The sequence below is a fragment of the Nesoenas mayeri genome (genome assembly GCF_963082525.1).
Source record: "Nesoenas mayeri genome assembly, chromosome: 1".
Classification (NCBI taxonomy): domain Eukaryota; kingdom Metazoa; phylum Chordata; class Aves; order Columbiformes; family Columbidae; genus Nesoenas; species Nesoenas mayeri.
This window is the reverse complement of record NC_137541.1, coordinates 45,485,714-45,507,786: the sequence shown is the minus strand read 5'-3', so window position 1 is coordinate 45,507,786 and position 22,073 is coordinate 45,485,714. Positions and strand designations below refer to the sequence as shown.

Sequence of the window (22,073 nt, the reverse complement as noted above, 5' to 3'; positions counted from 1 at the left end):
CAAGAGTGGTGGCTGTTTTGACAGAGTGACTTATGGAGAAATGGACAGGAATCAGTAGATAAAAATAGCTCACAAACCAGCCCAGTGCTGTGTTTTCATGCGTATGTTAGGAAAAGAGAATTATTCTGAAACACAGCAGGGTAAAAAACCCGACTGTTTAAGATGTAGGATGTCATTACTGAAGCTCTTTGTCAAACAAGAGAACTTTCTAACCAGATTTCTCCTGTGGTTTGTCCTGGTCCTAGTGCTATTCATTGTTTCTTTAGCTATTCAGATGATCAGTATGCTTACAAAATCAGTGAATATTGCTTAGCTTACAGATGACAGCAAGTTTTTAAGTGTTTTGGCAGAATGGAGTTCAAAAGTCGCTTAACCAAGTGGAGAAATATTTTGAAATCAATAGAAAAGTCAATAAAGACAAGTGTCCAATGCTACACTTGGGAAGGAAAAATCATATTAACAAACAACAAAGTGGTGAATCATTGGGCAGGCAATGCTACTTCAGAAAAGGATCTGCACAATGTTGCAGAGCATAAATTGAAAGAGTCAGCAAATTATCAAAAAATGGGAAATCTCAGCTGGAGTCCATGTTACATGCAGGATACAGGGGTTTTACTTTTCTACCTGTTTCCCTAAGCCTTGTGTTAAAACTACAGCATCTGGTTTGGGATGCCACGACTGGAGAGGCGTAGGTAACTTAGATTCAGTCCAGAGAAGAACAAGAAGAATAATGAATTTAGAAAATGTAATCTTTCAGAAACATTAGAGTGTGTTAGGACTGTTTTGCTAAAATTGAGGTGGGATGGAACAGTGTTACAATGTGTAGAAGGTAGTTAGTAGAAGGTGGTTATCAGTTGTTGTTTGTTCTGTTCAGAAAAGGGAAAAATAATGCAATTAATTTGCCAATGATTCAGATTGGACTTGGGGCAAATCTTTTGAACTCTAAAGATAGTTATGAGATAGAATAGCTATCTGGGTGGGTTTTAGAGTCTCCATTTTTTTCTTGTCTATTTCTGATGATCTGGATTAACCAGAAACTGAAAATGAACAAAGTGAGCTCTTAAATCCCGTCCAGTCTTTTATTGTTGCAATTAATTTTTTGTGGGGGGGATTTTTAAATTTTTTTTTTTGTGTACCAAGGGAGTTACAGACTGTGTGTCTGTCCTTTTCAAGGACATAGTTAATGGCCTGAGGACATAGTTAGATATGTGTAATATTTTAACCCTGGACATTTGCTGAAACCTGTCAATAGCCCTAAAGAGTTAACACTTGCAAAGCTTGTTGAAATATGACTACAAAACTGTCCAGAAAATAGAAACCCAGAGATCATGTCTTATTTTAGAAATGGGAAAGCATTCCTTGTGAATACTTCCAAAACTAAACACAGGATGCACAGCTTTAAGGGGTGAAGAAAGTGAATATTTGTCATTAAAAAGATACTGAAAAATTAAAGCTGTTTTACATCTTGAAGCCCATATCCTATCCAACTCTGTGAAGACTCTCATAATTTTACAAAACTACAGCTAAAATACTACATATGAAGCAGAGTGTATTTTCTAGTAGCTACAACTGGTTTTATTGCATTTTTTCTAGGTGAAAATAACAGCTTTATGAAGTTTTCAAAATGTCTTTGAGAAATAACTGAACTGAGATACTAGTAACTCTGTTCTTTAAGGATTTTCAAAAACTGCCAAATTATTCAAAATTATTATTCAAGCCATTTTTACAAAAACGTGTTAAAAACTAGTAGTGCGTTGCTGTCCAAGTTAAATGAGTCAGAATCTGGAAAAAATAAAGCTGGCACTGCTTGAGGGTTCTGTTACCAAAAGAAACATGCCCTTCCCTACTGTACTCTTGAACCTGGAAGTACAGATATTCCAGTTCCTACCCACCCTGCCTTATAATGCTGAGCAGTCATTTTATTTTCTTTTTTCTTTTTCTTTTTTTTTTTTTTTTTTAAAGTCATATGTGTAAGAGAAACTGACCTTTCAAAGTGGTATATTATTCTTTTACTCGGGCCATTAACAAGCCGGATAAATGTTTCCTTAGAGTATACTGACCAAGCAATATCACGTACATATACATCTAAATCTGCTACTAGGACTTTTTGGTGTTTATAGCTGCCTTCAGGACCTACATAAAAGCCCTGTAGTAAGGTGTCGTAATCTCAAATGTGACTGAAAGCTTCGTGATTTTCCCACTTGTCTGACCTCAGGAATTTGTGGCTGACGGCACTTTCTCTTTGCAGGGATGTCTCACTGTTGCTTGCCTTTGTAAGTGCGCTGCTTATGCTTCCTTCGTGGTGGAAGGATTCATCGTGGCCGCTGTGGGCACTAGTTCTGCTTGTCTATGTTGTCTTTCGAGTGTGGGGCACATGGAGGACAGCCAAGCTGCAAATGTCCCTGCGAAAATACTGCATCCAACTGGAAGAAACAGTGGCGAACAGCCGAGCTTTTACTAATCTCGTGAGGAAAGCTCTACGACTCATTCAAGAGACTGAAGTAATTTCCAGAGGATTTACCCTGTGAGTCTGTATTTCACTTTGTTTAATATACAGATCCATTCAAGCCAGCCATCTTCTAAAATTGTCTTGTTACACCGTCTCCCATAACAAGTGGAATTACAGAAAAGCATAATACTTTAAGCTTTTCATTTACATAAAATAGTATAATTACTTCTCATAATAAAAGGATGAATTCTAACAAGTCAGTGTTAAAACCCTGAATCCTGAAGGAGAATTAACGTCTCACAAAACTCATACGCCTTTAAAATCTTCTGCTCTGCTAGCAATGAAATACATGAAGAAATAAATTTTGAACCAGTTTAGTTAACTATTTTGGGAGTCATTTAGACGATTTTTTTTGTTCAAGGGGTTTTTGTATCTTGTGTTACCAAATCTATGTAAGTAAACTGACCTGCAAGTAATCGTTGACATTTTAGAAAACAAGAGGATGTGAAAAACATTCTATTTTTATTTAACAAATAACATTCTGAAGTAATGAGAACACAACAATCAGCAAAAACCATCAAAGGTCATTTCCCACCTCAGAAAAAGTTTACAATACTTTTTCTTATTGCATACAATTGTTTAGATGCTTAAAATCTTGAACTATTTACTGCTGAATTTACCTCTCATCCACTTAAGGCATGTGAAAGTATTCCTGATTATTTAGCTCTTGTAGCTATTTGGTAGTTTTTGCTAATTTGCTATGTGAAAGAATGTCAGAATGTGTTCAGTGAATGCAATGATGTCAAAGCCAACAGACCCACTTCTGTGCACTCTCATTGCTGTGTACACTTCTGTGCACTCTCATTGCTCTTCCCTTGTAACAGCCTGTGGTTCAATACGTACCTGTGGCAGTTAGACTTAAGGTTAGAGGAGGTGGGACAGCTGGACTCCAATCGACTTCTTTCTAAAAACAACAAAAAAAATTCCCATGTGTGCACCAAGAAATTGTTTGTTCGTGCCAGGTGAACTACTCTGCACTCAGGCACATGTTTTTACATGCAAACTTGAAACTGTAGACTTAACATTTTGAATTAATTTTCCAGCTTGAGATACTTTCAGTATGCTTCACTGAAGAAATGTTTCATTCTCCCTTTGGAATGCATAAGCATGTCTTCAGTCTGCCTAGCTATGTGTTTTGTTTTGGTTTGATTTTTTGCTGAAGAAGCATATAGTTAAGCAATAGGCTGCCTTATCTTTGCAAACGGGTTCTCAAAAGAAATTATTGTTAGGGCTTGTCCAAATTACAGATGAGAAAAACATTTGGATCTTTTCCTAAGTTTAAGCAAACGAACTTGTGGTCAGTGTCTAAATTGCTGGTGCCTTGTTCTTTTAGTACATATCTGAGATAACAGATTAACAAGAAACAGACTGGTCTTTAAGCTGATGCTTGATCTAATAGCCTCTTTACTTAAAACTCTGGCAAGCTTTTCAAAAGACTTGGGAGTATGGATGGAGTGGGAGAAGTCTGACACTGCCAGCACCCTCATTGGAACAATTGTCCAGTGTGAAGAAGTCATTGCTGTGCAAGATTGGGTTTGGTTGAGCCTGGAGGAAGCTCCAACTCCAGAGTGTCTCCTTTTTGCATCCACATATGCAAGAGATGCTGCTGCACAGGGCACCATGAAATTCTTTGCTTGAGACAGCACTTCATGTGTGATCCAAAAAAACTAGCTACCCCTTTTTTCTTCCAGAATTTTGCTACTAATACAGTGTTAATATATTAGTGCAATGAACCTTAGCGGAACAAAGTTTAGTACCTTCTCCTGTAGTAACCTTGTCAAAGCCTTAATGCTTGTTCAGAAGGAGTCACATGGCAATAGAAACGGTTGCGTCTGAAAAGTTACTTGTGTTATCTTACATCCTTGAAGGAATGGGATTTCAATCAGGTAGCACAGCACCTTGCTCAATGATATGTGTGCTGCTGCTTTAATATCCTGCTAGCTCAGCATCCCTTGGACTGTGTTTTAACCATGTTGTGAATGGAAAGGTACTGAAGCTGACATTTAAATAGTACTGAGTTCAGGTTTTGGCTAGCTGCACTTAGCTAAAGTCTATATGGCAAGCCCAGGTCTGCAGATTTGGCCTGAAGTTCCTTGCATTCCACTGCTGTTTTTTCTCCCCCTTGCACCATCCATTGCTGCGTTCTCCTAGGATAACTTACATATGCTTTGAAATATCTGTGGGTTTGCTTTATTGTACCATATTTGCCCCATGTTGATTGATATTTGGCTGTCTCTGTAAATGGTAAGTTTTTCTTGATGAGGTTTTGGTCATTTGTCCACTGGTTCACCGGTTTGCTACTATGTGGTAGTGACTGCTATACAGGTAACCATTTCAAGCATTGTTTTGCTTTCATTCCCCTCTCACCCAAAAAATCCCACAGCAGCCACTTAGAAAAGGAACTAAGAACCCTGTCAGGCCTCTCTTATGTTAGCAGCTTGCAAAGCCAACTGGATATTTTGATTTCAGACTGGCCTTCAGAAGTGTTCAACACTGCTGTTGGCACTTCAGGTGTGTCTGCGTGGTACAAGCTCTGCAATGCAGAGATGGGCAAGGCTTCACCAGGGTGGTTTGTTTAGCTTAGGGAAATTGAGCAGCCAAGGTAGGGCAATACTTTACTCAGGCAGAATGGCAGTATTTCTGTCTAATTGCTTCATTTGCAATTAGACAAATGAAGGCTGATGGCAGGTTGCAGCTTGGAATATCCATTGGGTAATGAAACTATGTCCATTGTCTTGCACATTATAAAATGAAAATGTAGGAATACATAATGAAAGGCTGCAGCAATAAGCAGCAAGTAGTTATTTCCTGGTCTGTCACTGAAATAATTAGCTTTTCTCCAAATTCTCCCTTTCTACTGTATTTTGAACTAGAATCAAGCTCTACAAGCACATATTGGTGTATGCAACATCTTTATAGAACTGTTTTCATGTTGGAGTGCAGTAATAGGATTTAATTAACATGTCTATACAAGTTTGGTTAAAGTTGAGAGCCTGTTTAAAATTTGACTTATGGGATTAATGGAGAAATAAGGCACTGTTCTTTACAAGTAAAATGAGTTTGGAGCAGTAGTAAAAGGAAATTCACCCTTAACCTTTTTTTTTTTCTTGCTATTTGTGGCTGATGGGCAAAGCTGATAACATTTTGTAAGTCAAATTAAAGTATGTAGAAGATGAAGGGAATATTAGGAAGTTTAGGGATATGGCATACCTGGCACATAGACATTTATAGCGAGTTATACTAATTTAAGAGTACTGGAATAAAGAATTACTTTATTAGAAACACTGCAATGAGCCTTCCCGGAAGGGAAAGCAAATTATTTTGCTGAATACTGGTGGTACATGCTGTGCATGAGTTGTGCTGAATTTGTTCTGTTTAGGAGCTGGCAATGCTTACATCACTGTAGCAGAACATACATCTCTTTTTTTATGGTAGAAAAATTTTGGTCCTTTTCTTTGAGCTTGCTTCTGACAATTCACCCAGGGCTTGAGTCTACAAACTGATGTGAGAGTTTATCCATAAACATTTCCAGTTGTTACCTTCAAAGCTGGGGAAATGTTAGAGATTGGCATGTACATGCTGTGTTCCCTAGTGAAACGTACGGCGAGTCTAGCCTTTTAAATTTACATTTAGAAATGGAAATTAACAGTTTGTTTTTATTTTATTTAGATTTTAAAGGACTTCATGAGATGTTGTATAAACCATTTTTAATATCACATAATTTAATATGGTACGCAGATATTTTAATATGGTGTTTCAGCTAGTGTATTCAATATACTGCAGTATTTGGCATGAATCTCCTTGTGTTAGTCATATTTAACATACTGATACAAGTCCAGCCTTGCTCGCTGGGTGGGCTGCATTGCTTTTCATGTTTGACAGTGAAGGCAATAAGCTATTTGCCCTCTCAGTCAATGAGCAGCATGGTCCAGCTACACACATGTGCTAGGACTGACATTTTTCCAGCAGGGTTGGGTCTGCTGCCTTGCTCAGCTCTTTAGCTTTCTGCAGAAATAGTTACCAGTACAGCAACCCACCTCACTCTTGCCAGGTATCCTGTGTGCTTTTCCCTTTTAAGTGACTGTGGCCATGAAATCACCTCTTCACTGTGCCCTGGGAAAGGTGAGAGCAGAAGCAGCTTCCAGTCCCCAAAGAATTCATCACGATTCATCATCCCGTTGTCCACGCTACGTCAGTTCCTCAGTTGGTTCTAGTGAAAACAGTCCCAGCAAGTAGAGTGCACCCAGGCTATTTTCAGTGTCTCACTCATAGGTTTGGCATCAGACTGTATATTAATAGATATAACTGGATATTAATATTTATTTTTTCTTTTCTACAGCTTAATGTTACACAGACATGTTTAACATTCACCCATTTCACAATTCAATTTTTATTAGCAGATGAGGCAATTTCTTGCAATTCTAAAGCCATTCTGAAGTATATCCTAATAGGCAAATGGTACAGTTTCTTTTAAACGGTAGTGTCACCTGAATATGTGGACACCAAAATATGTTTTCAAATATGCTTGTATAGTTGCATACATTTCATGTGTTTACCTGTCAGTCTCACACAAACACAGTTGTCATTCATTGCATGATCATAAAATCTATGTCACCACTCAAATAATATTTCTCTTGACCTAGAGAAGATTCTGCATGGAGGTGGTTGAAAGAATATAGTATTTTGCATGAAAAACAATGTATAGTAGCACATTTTTTTCATCAAAAATTATTTAAATAACAAATTTGCATATAAAGAGGCATCTGTTAAATATATGCGTGTAAAATCTTCCAAAGCTTACAGTGGGCTTGTGACAGTTCTGTATCAGAGATAATGTCACGGCCTGTCAACCCTTAGTGTATCACTTTGGAAAACTCTGGAGAAAACAAGTCTTCTCAGGAGTTTTGCCATGGCTCAGATTGGAATAGAATCAGTCTGTCTACTGAGGAATCCTGGCTGCTTGTCTGAAATTTTGATTAAATGTATCATTGATATGATGGATTTTTGGTTTTGCTCAAGTTTCATAAGTAATGGAATAAGAAAACTGATGTACTGTGTTTTAAAAATACTTTAGGACATCTGTACAGTTGTATCACATTTTACTTTTCAAGTTTGCTTGACAGGGTCAGTGCCGCTTGCCCATTTAATAAAGCTGGACAGCATCCTAGTCAGCATCTTATTGGTCTCCGGAAAGCTGTGTATCGATCTGTCAGAGCCAACTTTCGAGCTTCAAGACTGGCTACTCTATACATGCTGAAAAAATATCCTTTTTTGTGAAAACCCACAGGTTCAGACATTCCATGTTGCCTACATGTAATTGTGCCAATGTTTAGAGTTAGTATGTCTAGAAACATACAATATCTAACAATATATCTAAACAAGATAAAGAAAAGGTGGCACAGTAAATTGGAGCTTTTGCTTGGTTTGGAACATTCTTAAGATCTTTGTCTTTTTGTGTACTGTGCAGTGTCAGATAAGATTCTGTGGACTGAAAACATTGTCCCAGTTACTGACAACTGTACCTTTGGTGTAAGTACTGATAATGCATTTCAGAGTCCTTCAGGATTTTGTTTTATAATTCCTCTTAGCCATCTTTTCCCTTTGCACCAAAATACTCTATTCTCTGAACAATATGGGCTTTCACTCGACATCCCTGTGCTCAAAGGTAAGTTGATTTCTTGTTTCAGACTTGCTGGGTAAAACTCCGATTACATTAACTAGGGAAAAGGCACATTTAAGAGCAAGGAGTTTCTAGTCTTAATCAAAGCAGAAGCCTTTGTTCAGATACCATTTTGTGAAGCGCCATCTCTATTTCGTTGGTGAATTGTATATGCTTTCTTTAATGGCATTAGCATTTCAAGGCATTTTTTCTATGTTTATTGTACTTATTGTACCATATAGGATATAACAAGGTCTTTACCCTGTATTATAGCAAAAAATAAAACAGATATGTTTCAGATCTAAAAAAAACACATGCAAATGAAACAAAAGCTGGTGGTAATGTGAATGTTGAAAATCTGAGTTTAAAAATTGCTTGTTTTTTCTTCCGGCATCATAATATTTGACTAATATATCTTGCCTGGTAAATGGATGGATATGTTGCATGATGGTGTGTGCATACACAAAGCTGCCAGTGCATGCATTCACTTTGAAGGAACTGAGTGTTTGCAAAATAATTTCATGTGTAGGGAGAGTAATCCTCATTTTGGGCTCAAACCTTCCGTCTTGGCTCTGAGGAACAAGGTGTATTTGCTATTACATAGCAAAGAAAGAAAAAAATACTCTTACTTGTTCAGGCATGCTGATAACTGCAACTGAAAGGTGTCTTGGAAGTAATCAAGAATCACTTCTAAGAACATGGAAGGAGAAATCTGAGAACAGGATCAGTTAATGTAGCCTTCCCAAATATCCTCCAGCATGAAGTCAGCCCAGCAGTGGTTACAACAGGTGTGTCAATTGTTGCTGTGGCTGGGGAGGTTACAGGTTCAAGGAATATTGATGTGTGTTAGACTGTCCACTAGTTTTCTAAATGCTAACCTTGAGGAATGACTTTTAAATTAAGGAATTGGAGAGATTATACTTTTGTTTACTTTGGATAATTGGACATTTATATCTGTCTTTGAGATATTTTTAAGATGGAAAATTATCATGCAGATATCACAGTAATAATGGCCAGCAGAAATAAATGACCAAAAATTTACTGAAGTTACATGTATACAGATAGGTTCTTGACAAATGGAAAGAGAAGTGTTATATTTGTGCAGAATGTAGTGGCAAAAACAGTGGCAGCATGTGAGCTGAGATGCAGGCTGGGCCAATTCCGCAGTACATGAAAAACTTGAAATTAAGGAATTTAAATGTAAGGAAGGTGAGTAAAGGATTTCTTCTCCCCACCAGGATAATTAAGAGCAGCTTTAAGGTGGTTCCAGGTTGCTGTAGTTTGAATTTTTCACTGTGTATCATGAATGCCTGAAAATATTACATGAATTACACAGGTATTGATGGCAAGGAGCATCTTTCAAATAGATTCCAGTGCCTTTTACAATCAAATAGGGCTCTTAGGTTGTAGGGGCCAAAGATTCCTTCATGTCAAAAGCATTCGCAGCTGCCACTTGTGACAACTTTAATGCCCTTGTCCATCATAAGATTGTTAGCACAAATCTGGCCTACAGCAAGGAGAGAGAGGGTCTGGAGAGATTAAATAAAGGAGTGACGTGATAAACTGAAAGAAAGGAATGTTGATAAATTAAAGGAAAGGAACTTCCACCCAAAGTCTGGAAATGAGATCCCAATTCCCCAGTTCTGACTTCTACAGTTCTTTTTAGTAAGTTCTGCTTTGCACAAAATCAGAAGATATTCTAGGCTATAGTTCCTGTAGGTTGAGTATGAATTAATGAATTGGTATTTGAAATTTGCTTTTTCTGAGCTTTGAGAGAACCATGAATCCAGTAGCACTATTAGTGATTTATACTAGCAACAGCAAAACAAAATGCTTTTATTAGAGAAAAAAAAAAATATTAGATAAACATTCAAAATATTTAAAATTTGGATTAATATTACAAAATTACAAAATTAATATTACAAAATTTAAAACTGGATATTGCTTTGTATTTTAATTCCAGAGCAGATGTATCTCTGTATTTAGGCAAGCGAAAAACTGAATTATGTTTTCTTAGAACAATTTTCAATAGGAATTTAATATGCAAAACACCTTCTAGTCTCAAGGGCAACAAAAATCGAATCTTCCCAGCTAATACAATAAAGATCAAATCTTAGTTCCTTTTTAACTGACAGCTGATCACTCTTTAGAGCGCTTTTTCTCTTTGAAGAATAAGGAAGTAGTAATTTCTTAAGACTGTGAGCAAATAACGTAAGACTGCTTTGAACCACAGAATATGCATTTAATGGAAACATTTGTGTGCATGTATGAATGGGAAATTAACTTCCACGTTACAATTTGCTTTCCTTGGTTGACAGTGTTCAGCTTATGCTGCAATGTGGGCATGATGCTTGTCATTCAACAGTGGTGAGCCTTTGACTCCAAAAACCCTTTCTATGTGATGTCCAGTCATCAAAATAAGGTCCCAGTCTGTGATTGGGCCTTCTGAGGGGTGTACAGACCCACAAAAGGATGATAATGTGAACTGTGTCCTCTTTTCCTTCATCCTTGTGTTTCTTGTAATAAAACCTGGAAATCTGAGATTGAATTTATAATGCAGTGAAGATAATTGTTGCCTTACGGCTATGGTAAATGTTTCTTGAATGGAGACGTCTATTATTAGATACAATGGTTAAAGTATTGTAGAAAATGGTGTTAAATTCACTAATGTAGTAAAAGGTATGCTTTGATTTAAGCTTTTATTTAAAACATATGTTCAGAACTTACTAGAAGTATCTGTAGCTGAACTATTTTTTAAGCTTACTATGTCAGAATATGCCTTTCAAAAATAATTTGCAACAAGATCAATTTACTCTTTCTTGGCTTACTAAGGACTGATTATTTTCTCTGCTTTGACAGTGTGCATTTAAATGTGCTTAATAAATCAGCCAAACAGCCTCTTCTAGGAACTGTTTTCTAAGGCAGGTTGCATGTGCGTAACGCTAAGTCAAAAAAGTCTTCAGAAATAAGCAATATCTATTTCAATGGGTTATTTTTTCCCAGAAAAAGGCATTTCGGTGAATGATGTTGTACATACAGATGTTTGAGCTAAATTCTACTGTGAATTTTCATACTTACATTGTTTTAAAGCTAGACCTTTAAAACTATACAGTAGAATAATGTTTAATCTTAAAAACATCCATAGATTTGTATCTCATTTTGTCAACAAACTGCAAAGATTATTGTTGCTTTATTTTGTACTGCCTTGAGAGGTATTTTTTGTTATTAGTAATCTCAAGTAGGTTGCTAAGCATATACTTTAATGTATTTGATTATTTCTGAGATAAGTCTCAAATTCATACTTTGAATCAGTAAGACCTACTGGAAGCCAAAGGGAAACTGCTTTGAATTTAAGCCATTTGCTTTATGTTATAACTTCAAGAGAGACAAGGAAGAAAATATACTTGAGGGGCTGAGTCTTAAAAACTGGCTAATCTAAGTATTAATCTTAACTGTAGACATAAATGAGTGACTAAGTAAAAATAAATTAGTAAAAACATCTTAAATGTTAAGGAATATGTCAATCTATGCTACACCACTGAGTGTAGATTTTATAGCCATCAGTATTATTTCTCATACCAAAAAATATCTGTGGCAAATTAGGGTTTTATGTTAACGTATGTCTTAAATGTGTGAGAAGGGCATCTTGTCTCATGAACCCGTTACAGAGAAATGAAAACATTCACACTTTTATTCATGGCAACACAAATTGCATAAATGCGATATGTTATCATTGCTAACTTCCATAAAACTACAAGTTTAGCAATATTTGCTTGCGGCTAATGTGGCCACTTGTAGCTAGACAGCTGCCTTCAGTGAATAGGATAAATTAATACCACCCTAGTTAAAATTTGTTCCCACGTAAAATAGAATAAATATACAATTTTATTTTAGCCTTATACCAGGGGTTTGTATCAAACTTGGTAGACCAGTAATTTAATGAGATGGAAAGTCATATTCCTTACATTTTATGCAAAGGGACAGCTGGGTGCTTGCAGAAACAATTGAGCATTTTCTTGTGCTGTTCTTATTCTGCTTTGTTCATATTGGTGAGAGTACATTGCGCAAAATCATGGAAGAAAAAGTCAGAAGGGAGAATCTATTTAATCTGGAAGATAAAGGTATGGCAGGATGCAATGGCTGAAAGCTTAAACTAGAAATTCAGCATTTGGGGTTAAGTATTTACAGGGTGTTTTGCAGACAAGTCACTACTAGTTGAACAAATCTCTGCATATACTCCATTGAGTTGTGTAATAACTCAGGCAATGCTTCAATCGGCGTGCTAGTTGCTTAATATTTTTATACTTAAGAGCCTTGTGGGTTCTGCGTCATGGGTATTTATGGTTTATTTACTGATTTAATTATGTACAAGCTGGATGGAGGAAAATTTGTAGTAGATGTTACTGAATGATGTTAATAGTCTCATCCTCAGCAAGATAATGTGATACTCCATTTCCATTGAACTAAATTGATAGGTGAGACCTGGGCGTTGGACCATATAAACCAAAAAGCTTTAATTTTGTTTTAACTGTAAGGTGTTGTTCTCTGATGGTAAGGTGTAAATAGTGCTATAAAACAGACATTTAATAGCACTATTTTAAACTGAATGATATCTTACCCATTAAGGTAGAATGGAAATGTGTTCTATGTCTTCAAGATGCACTGAGCATAGAGAAACTTGAAAATTTTGTCTAGTAAATCCAGTAAAAATATCTTCCTTCTCTGTTGAAATCTAGTTATTGCATCATGAGATGTTAGAAAAACACATGCCTTTTAACTTGGGAAAGACAAAGCTCACAGAAGAAAACAGTAAGCTAAACAAAAATTAGTACCCTCTTTGAGTCATAAAAGCCTAAATCAGAAATCCGATGCTGGAAGGTCCAAGTAAAGGTACTTGGGCATTTTTCAGTGCAGCGTTTCATCTGTGACCAGCCAGTTCATCGCATGCTTTCTCATCCCTTCCCACCTGGTGAGCAGGTGAGAATTTCATGGAAGAGCAGCTTGGATTTCTCAGGGATATTGTGAAGCCCTCCTGATAGATCTATAGATGGGAATGTGCTTTTGAAGAACAAAGTCTGAATATTAAATTGTTGAGTACAAGGGTACATTAGCATTCTTGCTTTTCTACAGGTGAATAAGGTCAGCCTCCTGACAGAGGTCAGACATTCCCTGTACAGATATTTTATTCTGGATTTGACCATTTACTGTTCTGTAGCTTTACCTTCTCTTCTTCCAAGCTAATAAGGGACATAAGTTAAACAGATGAATGAAATATTTTCACAAAGACATAGAAAATTTTAACTAACGTAGGGTTAGTTACTATATTTTGTCTTTAATAGAAAACATTAGCACTAAAAATACTTGTAGCTTAGAGCAAAGCACATGAAGGAAGTGTGTTTGTGTGTATGTGTGTGTTTAAACTTTCTAAAGGTTTTGTGCTTAGGAAGGCAATAAGAGTGTGGGATCAGTTCTCTGCTTTCATGTGTCCCATAGAAGTGGGAGTGGGAGGGCTGCAATAGAGGAGTGCAAGGCTAGGGGTGCAGGAGTACACAGGGTTGTTCAGCCTGGAGAAGAGAAGGCTCCACAGAGACCTTATTGCGGCCTTTCAGTACTTAAAAGGGGCCTATAAGAAAGTCGGGGACATTTTTTAGCAGGGCCTGTTGTAGTAGGACAAGGGGTAATGGTTTTAAACTAGAAGAAGGGAGATTCAGGCCAGACATGAGGAAGAAATTTTTTACAATGAGGGTGGTAAAATACTGGCACAGGTTGCCCAGAGAGGTGGTAGATGCCCCATCCCTGGAGACATTCCACGTCAGGCTGGACGGGGCTCTGAGCAACCTGATCTAGTTGAAGATGTCCCTGCTCATTGCAGGGGGTTGGACTAGATGACCTTTGAATGTCCCTTCCAACCCAAACTATTCTATGGTTCACCTGAGGCATAATATTGGTAAGTGGGTCCTTTGGTCAAACCATACATTTGAGAGGCTCTTTGGAATATTTTTTTTTAGCATTACTTAGAAATTCACATGTGTCCAAAAATGTTTTTTATAGTGTTCATGCTGTTGGAAATGTCTTGTTGTGGGAAAAGATTAACAAGGAATATAACTAGTCTAAGAGATAACTAACTGCTCCTGAAGGGTTTTGACCTGACTTCTCCATCTCTGGTGGAGTTCCCATCCTCATCCCATGTGCTCCATCTGCTGGGCATGCTGTCAGGTTAGCTTAGAATAGACACCGTTTATGTGAGGCAGCTGCTGATGGCAACAATAATATTCTGTTCCTAATTAATTTGCATTGTAAGTTTTTGTCAGAACACTTAATAGGCTTCTTTCTTCCTGGAGTTTGGGGAGAAATTAGAGAGAAATGTATTTTTTTGTTTAGAGCCTGAACACTTAGCTTTGCTGTTTCGTGGGACTCAGATTATTCATTTTTTTAATGCAATGTTCTACTCAAGTGGTAAACATTTTCTTGAGCAAATCACTTTTACAAGTTAAATCCCATGACAGTTTAGCATGTGGGAGTGAAAAGTGGGTCGATGTTGTAGCTTCCCAAGGAAATATATTAGTTGGACAAGAGACAAGTGCTTCAGTTGGCTTTATTTTCCTGAAGAGATGAGAGCATTTGACTTGTAAATCAAAATACAAATGGGAAAAAAAAAATCCCATATAGTTTAAATTAAGGCCTTGTTTTCATGAATTCTTTACAAATATTTGTATATACGTTTATGTGGAACAAATGGGATTATGACCGTAAGTTGTAAGTTTCTGTTTTAAAGCAAATTTTACTATTTTGTGACTGGGTTAGTATCAAAAAAGTGCAGAAATCTTGAACTGTTCCTCTTCCCCCTTCCCCAGCATGAGGTTAGCCTAAAATTAGTGCTATTTTAAAATAAATGCTGCCTAGTCTATGAATTATTTTTATCTTTCTTGTGGTATCAGTTATAATGTGCTTGCTTCCTATTCTTTAAGCATTTCTGAGGACTAGAAATGTATGTTTTCCTACTCAGAACTTAAATGCGCTGAATGGTGTTGATAGATAACAGTTCGCCGCTGTTCCTGCCAAGATCATGGTTGCTTTACAGTGATGTAATCAATAAAATTAATGGTATGACAATCAGGGAGCTCATTTTCTTCACAGTACTATCTGCAATGTCAAAGAGCAGTTACTGTAGAGTCTCTGAGGGGTCCTTCCACAGACCGAACTCGCAGGGAATTCCCATCATCCTGAGTTTGGTCTGTAACACAGGCTGCCTTTGAAAATTGCGCGATTGTTCTCTTCTTTGCTCTGTTAAATACATGATTTCTGGTTTAAGACTGACATGAGCTACTTCTTGGAAACTTAATATTTAAAGAGAGGGTATATTCCTCACTTTTTATATGTTTATATTTAGATGGAGGTGTTTTGTCAGTGTTTTATCTCTCATCCTTCTAAGAGCCTTTGTAACTCTAAATAAGGTTTGCAAAATGTTCAATAAACGTGATTCAGGTGAATTTGGATGGGATATATGTGCTCTCATACAAATTGCCAGAAGTAAGAAACCTTATTAGGTGGGGGTTTTTTCCCTTTTCTGTGTGTTTTATGCGAAAGTCGTGTTGTTAACCACCTTAACTCCAGCTAAACCTACCCTCTGAACTCAGAGAGCGACAACGTGACCAGCTACATCTGTGTCGTCCCGTTTAAGGAGCTGGGCCTGGGCCTGAGCGAAGAGCAGGTCTCTGAAGAGGAGGCACACAACCTCACCGATGGCTTCAGCTTGCCTGCGCTCAAGGTAACCCCTCCTAGAGGGACACAGACATCCACACGGGCTCCTTGGGGAACATCTCTTTAAGCTGTCATGAAGCCCTGTGGCTTGTACGTAGTGGCCTGTAGTAACACGGTCAGCTGACGGGGAGATGGAATCGGTCTCGTATCGTGTTTCTACATTTATTGGCACTGAGGTGATTTCTGTTTGCATGTAGTTGAAGAGGAGCTGCACAATACAACACTAGGATTTTTTTCTGCAAATCATGTAAATTCAAGTCACTGCTTTATAATCAGCTTGATCAATCTCCTCCTTAAATATGATTTTTTGCTCTCTGATTTCATTTGATCCCAGCTGAATGAAATAATTTCCAGATTTGTACTTATGGCTTTTAGCTAATCTCTTGACTTGAATAAAAAGAGACACAGCTGAAGATATAAATTAGTTGTGATTGCCAAAGGGAATAGCTGCGTTTAGTTACACTGCGGAGTAGAAATCATAAACTTAGACCCCTGCTGCCACAAGCCAGTGTGGTTCTTTGATCTCTGAAAAACATTTAACTGAACAGAATGACAACCACATAATGGCCTTTTTATCTATTTTGTTTTGAGATGTTAAGTATTTCTAATTCGAATGAGTCAATGTTTGCAATTGGAAATAAGATCTAATTTGAATGCAAGCCTTCTCTAATGGTTCTCTGCCAAAGCAGTTCCCTTTTAACGTTATTTTTTTAATGGAAAATTCAGTTATTATGTGACTTTTATGTTTTTAGGGGGTTGGCTCTTGTTGCATTTTATTCACTTAATTCCTAGACCTTGACTTCTTTTGTTCTGACAGTGAATGTTACCAGTCACAGTGGTTGCTAAGCTTTGAGACTTTGTCTAATTAGTTGTTAGCTAAGAGGTACATAACATGGAAGCTTTTGGGATTTTATTCTTGCCATTTTATTGGCTGAACCATGCAAGCCCACTTGTCAACCCACTTCTTTTTAAGCACAAGAAGCCAGTCAGAGTTGCCCAAGCTTGTAAGCCAGGTCTTTATTTACCTGCAATTTGCAGTAACTTAACTGAAATCTGTTTCAGTTAAACTGGTTGGGGTGCTTTGTGGGTACAACTAGTAAATCTCAATTTACGTTAACTGGTAACAACCAGTGATGTAGGCTGGGTGTGGTGCAGCTGAACCAAGCTAAATGAACATCAGTCAGGCCTAAGCAGATTCCTGAGTAGATCATAAAATAGATATACTTTGATAGCCTTGGGATGGATTGTGTTGCAAGCCCTGGATTTATGTACAGTCCTATTTAGTTTGATTTTTTTTTTTTTTTTTTATTTGAAAGAACTTGTCTTTATATTAAAATGCAGGTAGAATGTGGATGTGTATCTAGATTTGGTTAATATTTTAATTTTCATTCAAGTCCATGTCTATGCCATATGACAAATGTAACCTGTGTCTTTTGGCTACCTTGTCCTTCAATTAAACCAATTTAAAGAGTGAAAATGTTTGGCTTAAGAAAAAATACTGATTCAAGCTGAGGAGAACCAGCTGCATGTTTTGGGTGAAGTTTAAATGTCAGTAAAACCATCAGAAGTTATTGGCAGAGCAAGCTATTTGCAATCCTAAATACATTTGGAATTTCCTTTTCTCTCATCATCGTACCTTTTTTCAGGTAGGTGTTGGATTATTCTTTTCAGTTCCTGAAGTTCACTACTCTTGTGTGCTACTTTTTCACTGCTTTTGCTCTACGTCTGGAGGAGGGGATTGGTCTTCTGTTGTGTTTATCATAGCATGAGCTCTTGACTTTCTGGTCCAGGGCATCACACCTTCAGGGACACTTGGGTGATTGCTGCCCATTCGTTTGGTTTTGCTTTTGGTTTGTTTTTTTTTTAGCACCCAGCCAGATCACTGTCTTGCATGTGTGCCCCAAATTAATTTCACAGCATTCTGTGTTCTTCTCACAACCATCTATTTTAAATAGAAAATTGTATTTTTCTTATGGAATATTTTATCAGTTTGTGTCCAAGTATTTTTAATATATCCTTGGGTATATCTATCTGGAAGCATTGAGGTTTTTGTATTACTGTTCTGAATGTTTTGCTCTTGATTATTCACACACTGGAAAAAAACCTGTTACTTGTCCATTGTAGTATGAGTACAAAGTTGTAAATATATTATTACAAATCCTGTAGATTCAAAATCTCAGAACAAGTGAATTGTTAGCCCGGTTCTGTACTTGAGAGGGGTAGAAAAAAGCATGATGGTAATTACTTTGTCTTCCTTGGTCTGAAATATGTGGGAACAGATTTCAGACTAACCTCATCCTCACCTACACTTGATCCCTTTGAATAAGGACCAGTATTGCAGAGAAAAGTGTCATAACCTTTCCTTTTCATTTTTGAGATGTAAGATACTGCTGTTCTGCTATTGTCTACTAAGCCAACAGTCTTCTCTAAACTAAGAAAACAGTTCTTTCCATTTAAGTGGAAGTTCTTGAGAAATTGAAATTGTGGGTTTCTTTGCTCCCAGGTTGACTTGGTCTATAGATGTAAGACAGTCAGTCAATTCCTTTCTTAGAAGCCTTTCCCTCCTGAGTGGCATTGGTGAAATTTCTCACTTTGGCTGAAAAACAAACCAAAAAAAAAAAAGTTAGTGGCTCAGCTTTTTTCGTATGTAGAATGTTTTTCGTACATTGCAATTAGACTCACATTTCAAGGTTGGCTGTGGGGCAGTGCAGTAGTTAGCAGATCACAGAAAAGATAGCTTGGTGTTATAAAGGAAAAAATGTCTTTGCCACCACTGGAATTTTGGCAGCCCTTTGTGAGCTGTAAGGCACATGGAGATTATAGCAAATAATGAGTTTGCCTGATGAGAATATGAGTTTTTAGGCTTCTGACAACCTTTTGAGCATAATTGTATATAATATCCTTCATCAGAGAATTAACAGTCACCTAAGGTTCACAAAATCTGAACCTCACATGATCTGGGATACCTTTCAAAAACATTCAGCGGATTTTCAAAGTTCCTGTTGCTGGCCAAGGACTGTTTTCCCATGATGTATCCGTACATGTACTTTGGAGGCTGGCTGTCTTCCCAGGTGCACAGGCCTCACCCTGCCCTGTTTTTCAGGTCCTCTTCCAGCTCTGGGTCGGGCAGAGTTCCGAATTCTTCAGGAGGCTGGTGCTGCTCCTCTCCCCAGCCAACGCGTCCCCCAAGCCCTTGGTGTCCCCCGAACGGCTGCCTCATCACATCTTGTCTGACGTGACTCAAGGCCTACCTCACACACACGCTGCCTGCTTAGAGGAGCTGAAGCGAAGCTACGAGTTTTATCGCTACTTCGAAACTCAGCATCAGTCGGGTTTCGAACGTGCGGCCAGAACGAAGCAGAAGTCCAGGGAGCTGAACAGCCTTCAGACAGCGGTACGCAGCTTGCAGCTTCATCTCAAGGCACTGCTCAATGAGTAAGTTTAAATGCAAATTAAGAGAATATGCCTGTAGGGAGAAGACTTCAGACTTGAGTTCTTTGGGTTGTCAGCTTGTATCCTGGGTTAAAAACACGAAAGGCAGATAATGTATAGTCATTGCACTCAAAAGCATGTCTTCACATAGTATGGGGCCAAAGATCCTTGGTTCATTATGGAATCTGATATTGTTTCCTGGTTATTCTTTAAGTATCTGGTGAAAATTCAAAGCTAAGCAGTGCATTAAGATCTTGCCTCACTTTTGTCACTCCCTTGAAAAAATATGAAAACATACTTACCTTTCTTTGATTTTGCAGCATGTCAAAAGCCTTGTAAGAAAGTTCAGCTCATAGTAACTTCCTGGTAAATATTTTTAAAGGTTCGTCACTGCCTGGGTGAAATAGTTGAAACTGTCCTGGTACTTTAATCTTGCATATACAAATAACTATAATGAATGCAGGTGAGCCATGTATGATGTGGAGAACAGGATCTTATTTTTAAAAATTTTGGGGCATCTTTGAGGAGTTGGCTTAATTAGATTATTAAAACTTGAAGAAAATAACAGGATATTAAATAAAATACTTGAATGGTCAAGTCAAATATTTATTATTACTTATTTCTGCTCATCTCCTCATCACTTAGGGTAATAATTCTTGAGGATGAACTTGAAAAACTTGTTAGCAGTAAGGAGACACCTGAGTTGACAACAGAAGCCCATCAGGTTCTGGAACAAAAACTGAAGTTTATTCAGCCTCATATCCAGGCAAGCAACAGCTGCTGGGAAGAAGCCATTTCTCAGGTGGAAAAAATGAGTGGAAGAAACCCAAATAAAAAAGGTAAATGTGAGAGATTAATTCAGCAGCTAAGAAAATACACATTAGAGATGGAATGGTCAGATGAATCAAAGACAACATGTATCAGAGTTTTAGCTGAAGGAGGTCTTACAATCATACAATTTGAAAAACTATGTCAAACTTTTTCATTGTGATGACCTAGAAGGTTTTGTTTCAGCAAAAAATGTAAACATGTTAACTCAATCTGTTAGACGTGTGGATTTAGATTGTTCTGTTTCCATGTGTTGACTGTTAGTGGCCTTTGATTGGTGAATCACATCTGAAGGGGCAGGATTTTGATGAATTGTCCCTGAGATTTTCATTTTTTTGCTGTATAAGTTACATAGTTAATTAAAATGACAATAGTGCTGTCATGAAACTTCCTTGACATTTCCTGGAACATTTTAAATTGTTGAGGATGTATTGAGCATGTAATACCCACTTACCTGCACTGTCAGAGAGAGTGAGATAATTTTATGTGTGCTTGAAAGTCAACACTGAGCAGCATATCTCAATGTTCTGCCTTACGTCCCTCTCCTCAGTGACCTATATATACTGTCTATGCTGTTGTCCATATGAATCACAGCTAGCTTAAATAATGAAAGTGAACTTAGGCTCTCCTAACATGGAGTTGAACCTGTAATTTCTAATCTTTCTCTTTTTTCCAGAAGCTTTTCTTATTGTCCTAGGAAGGCACAGCCCAGCATCTGAAAAATGCTGGTAATGGAGACTGCATTAGGAAAATTATGACTTGGGTTATCAGCAAGTTGCCTATAGAAATCTTAAATCAGTAGCAAGCTAAGCTCTTAATAGTACATGGGTTGTATATCCAGTAGATGGGTGATTATTGCTATGGGCCCAGAGGCATGCAAGTTGACCTTGTTCATGCTTACATCAGAACTGGGAGGCATAATACAGGCTCCATGCAGGTCCAGACACCATGTAACCAAATTTGTGTGTACTTTCCCCGATAGTCTAGTCTTAACAGCTTCCCTCTCAGTGCTGCGTAAAACAACCTGTGAGGATATTTGATGTAGTCTGATACATTTGTGTGTGCTAGCCTGTTGTGTTCTGTTGATGCTCTTCACAACCAGCAGTTCCATTGATCTTTTTTTTTCGCCTTTCCTTAAATGATCTTTCCAGACTGCCATAGTATTTTTAGTTATTTTAGTTTTATTTTTACTTTGTGTATGAATTTCACAGCAGGCACTTCTGTTATAACTTGCTTCCTTTTAAAGTTCAGTACAAAAATAACTTAGTGTGTGATCTAGAAGGGAAGGATTGCGTGGGAAATACAAAACAAAAAAATCCTTCACTTTCACTTTTGCCCAATGACTTTCCTGGAAATGTGGCGGGGTTGAATCTCTGTTTTGCAACAAGTCTACTGAATTACTCCATGGGAGCTACTTTTAAATTATGTTGGTCATTGAAAACTATTTTTATCTGACTAAATTTGTCTTTCCTGATATATTTCTAAGCAGTCTAGCTTCTGTTAGTTGAACTTTTCAAGCTGTGCGTGAAAACAAGTCTGATTCTTCTGCTGTCTTTCTACAAGTCTTAACAGCTGGTCTTTCGGTCATAGTTATGTGAATTACTTCATTAAATTATCTAATTTTTTTCCCCAATGCTTCCCGAAAGCTCTTTGGAAGAATATGCCTTCCTGCTGAAATAATACAGAGGCTAAGCACATATTTCTTTTGTCCTTATGCACTATTATCCAAACCCCAAGGAGTCTTTTGACAAAAGCTGTGGAGAGCCCTGTGGTAGTAGAACATGGTATCTAAGTGAATGCCCAGCACTTTTGCTGCAATATATGTTTAGTTCAACTAACTAGTTCAACCAGTAGAGCAGTGGGAATGCTGTTTTCAATGTCAGT

General features: G+C 37.5%; 1 protein-coding gene across 2 annotated transcripts in view; it reads left to right on the top strand.

The window, feature by feature from the left end:
* The window catches only part of VEZT (vezatin, adherens junctions transmembrane protein), a 57,999-nt gene that overhangs the window by 26,161 nt on the left and 9,765 nt on the right, over positions 1-22,073 (top strand). Inside the window, exons 5-9 of one of the 2 annotated variants that reach the window (XM_080352534.1) lie at positions 2,249-2,524; positions 7,633-7,770; positions 15,789-15,936; positions 19,033-19,364; positions 20,007-20,200. In XM_080352534.1, the coding sequence (XP_080208660.1) occupies positions 2,249-2,524; positions 7,633-7,770; positions 15,789-15,936; positions 19,033-19,364; positions 20,007-20,200 (1,088 nt within the window). Of the gene's footprint in view, positions 1-2,248; positions 2,525-7,620; positions 7,771-15,788; positions 15,937-19,032; positions 19,365-20,006; positions 20,201-22,073 lie in introns of both variants that reach the window. The other variant, XM_080352533.1, reaches the window with a different exon arrangement.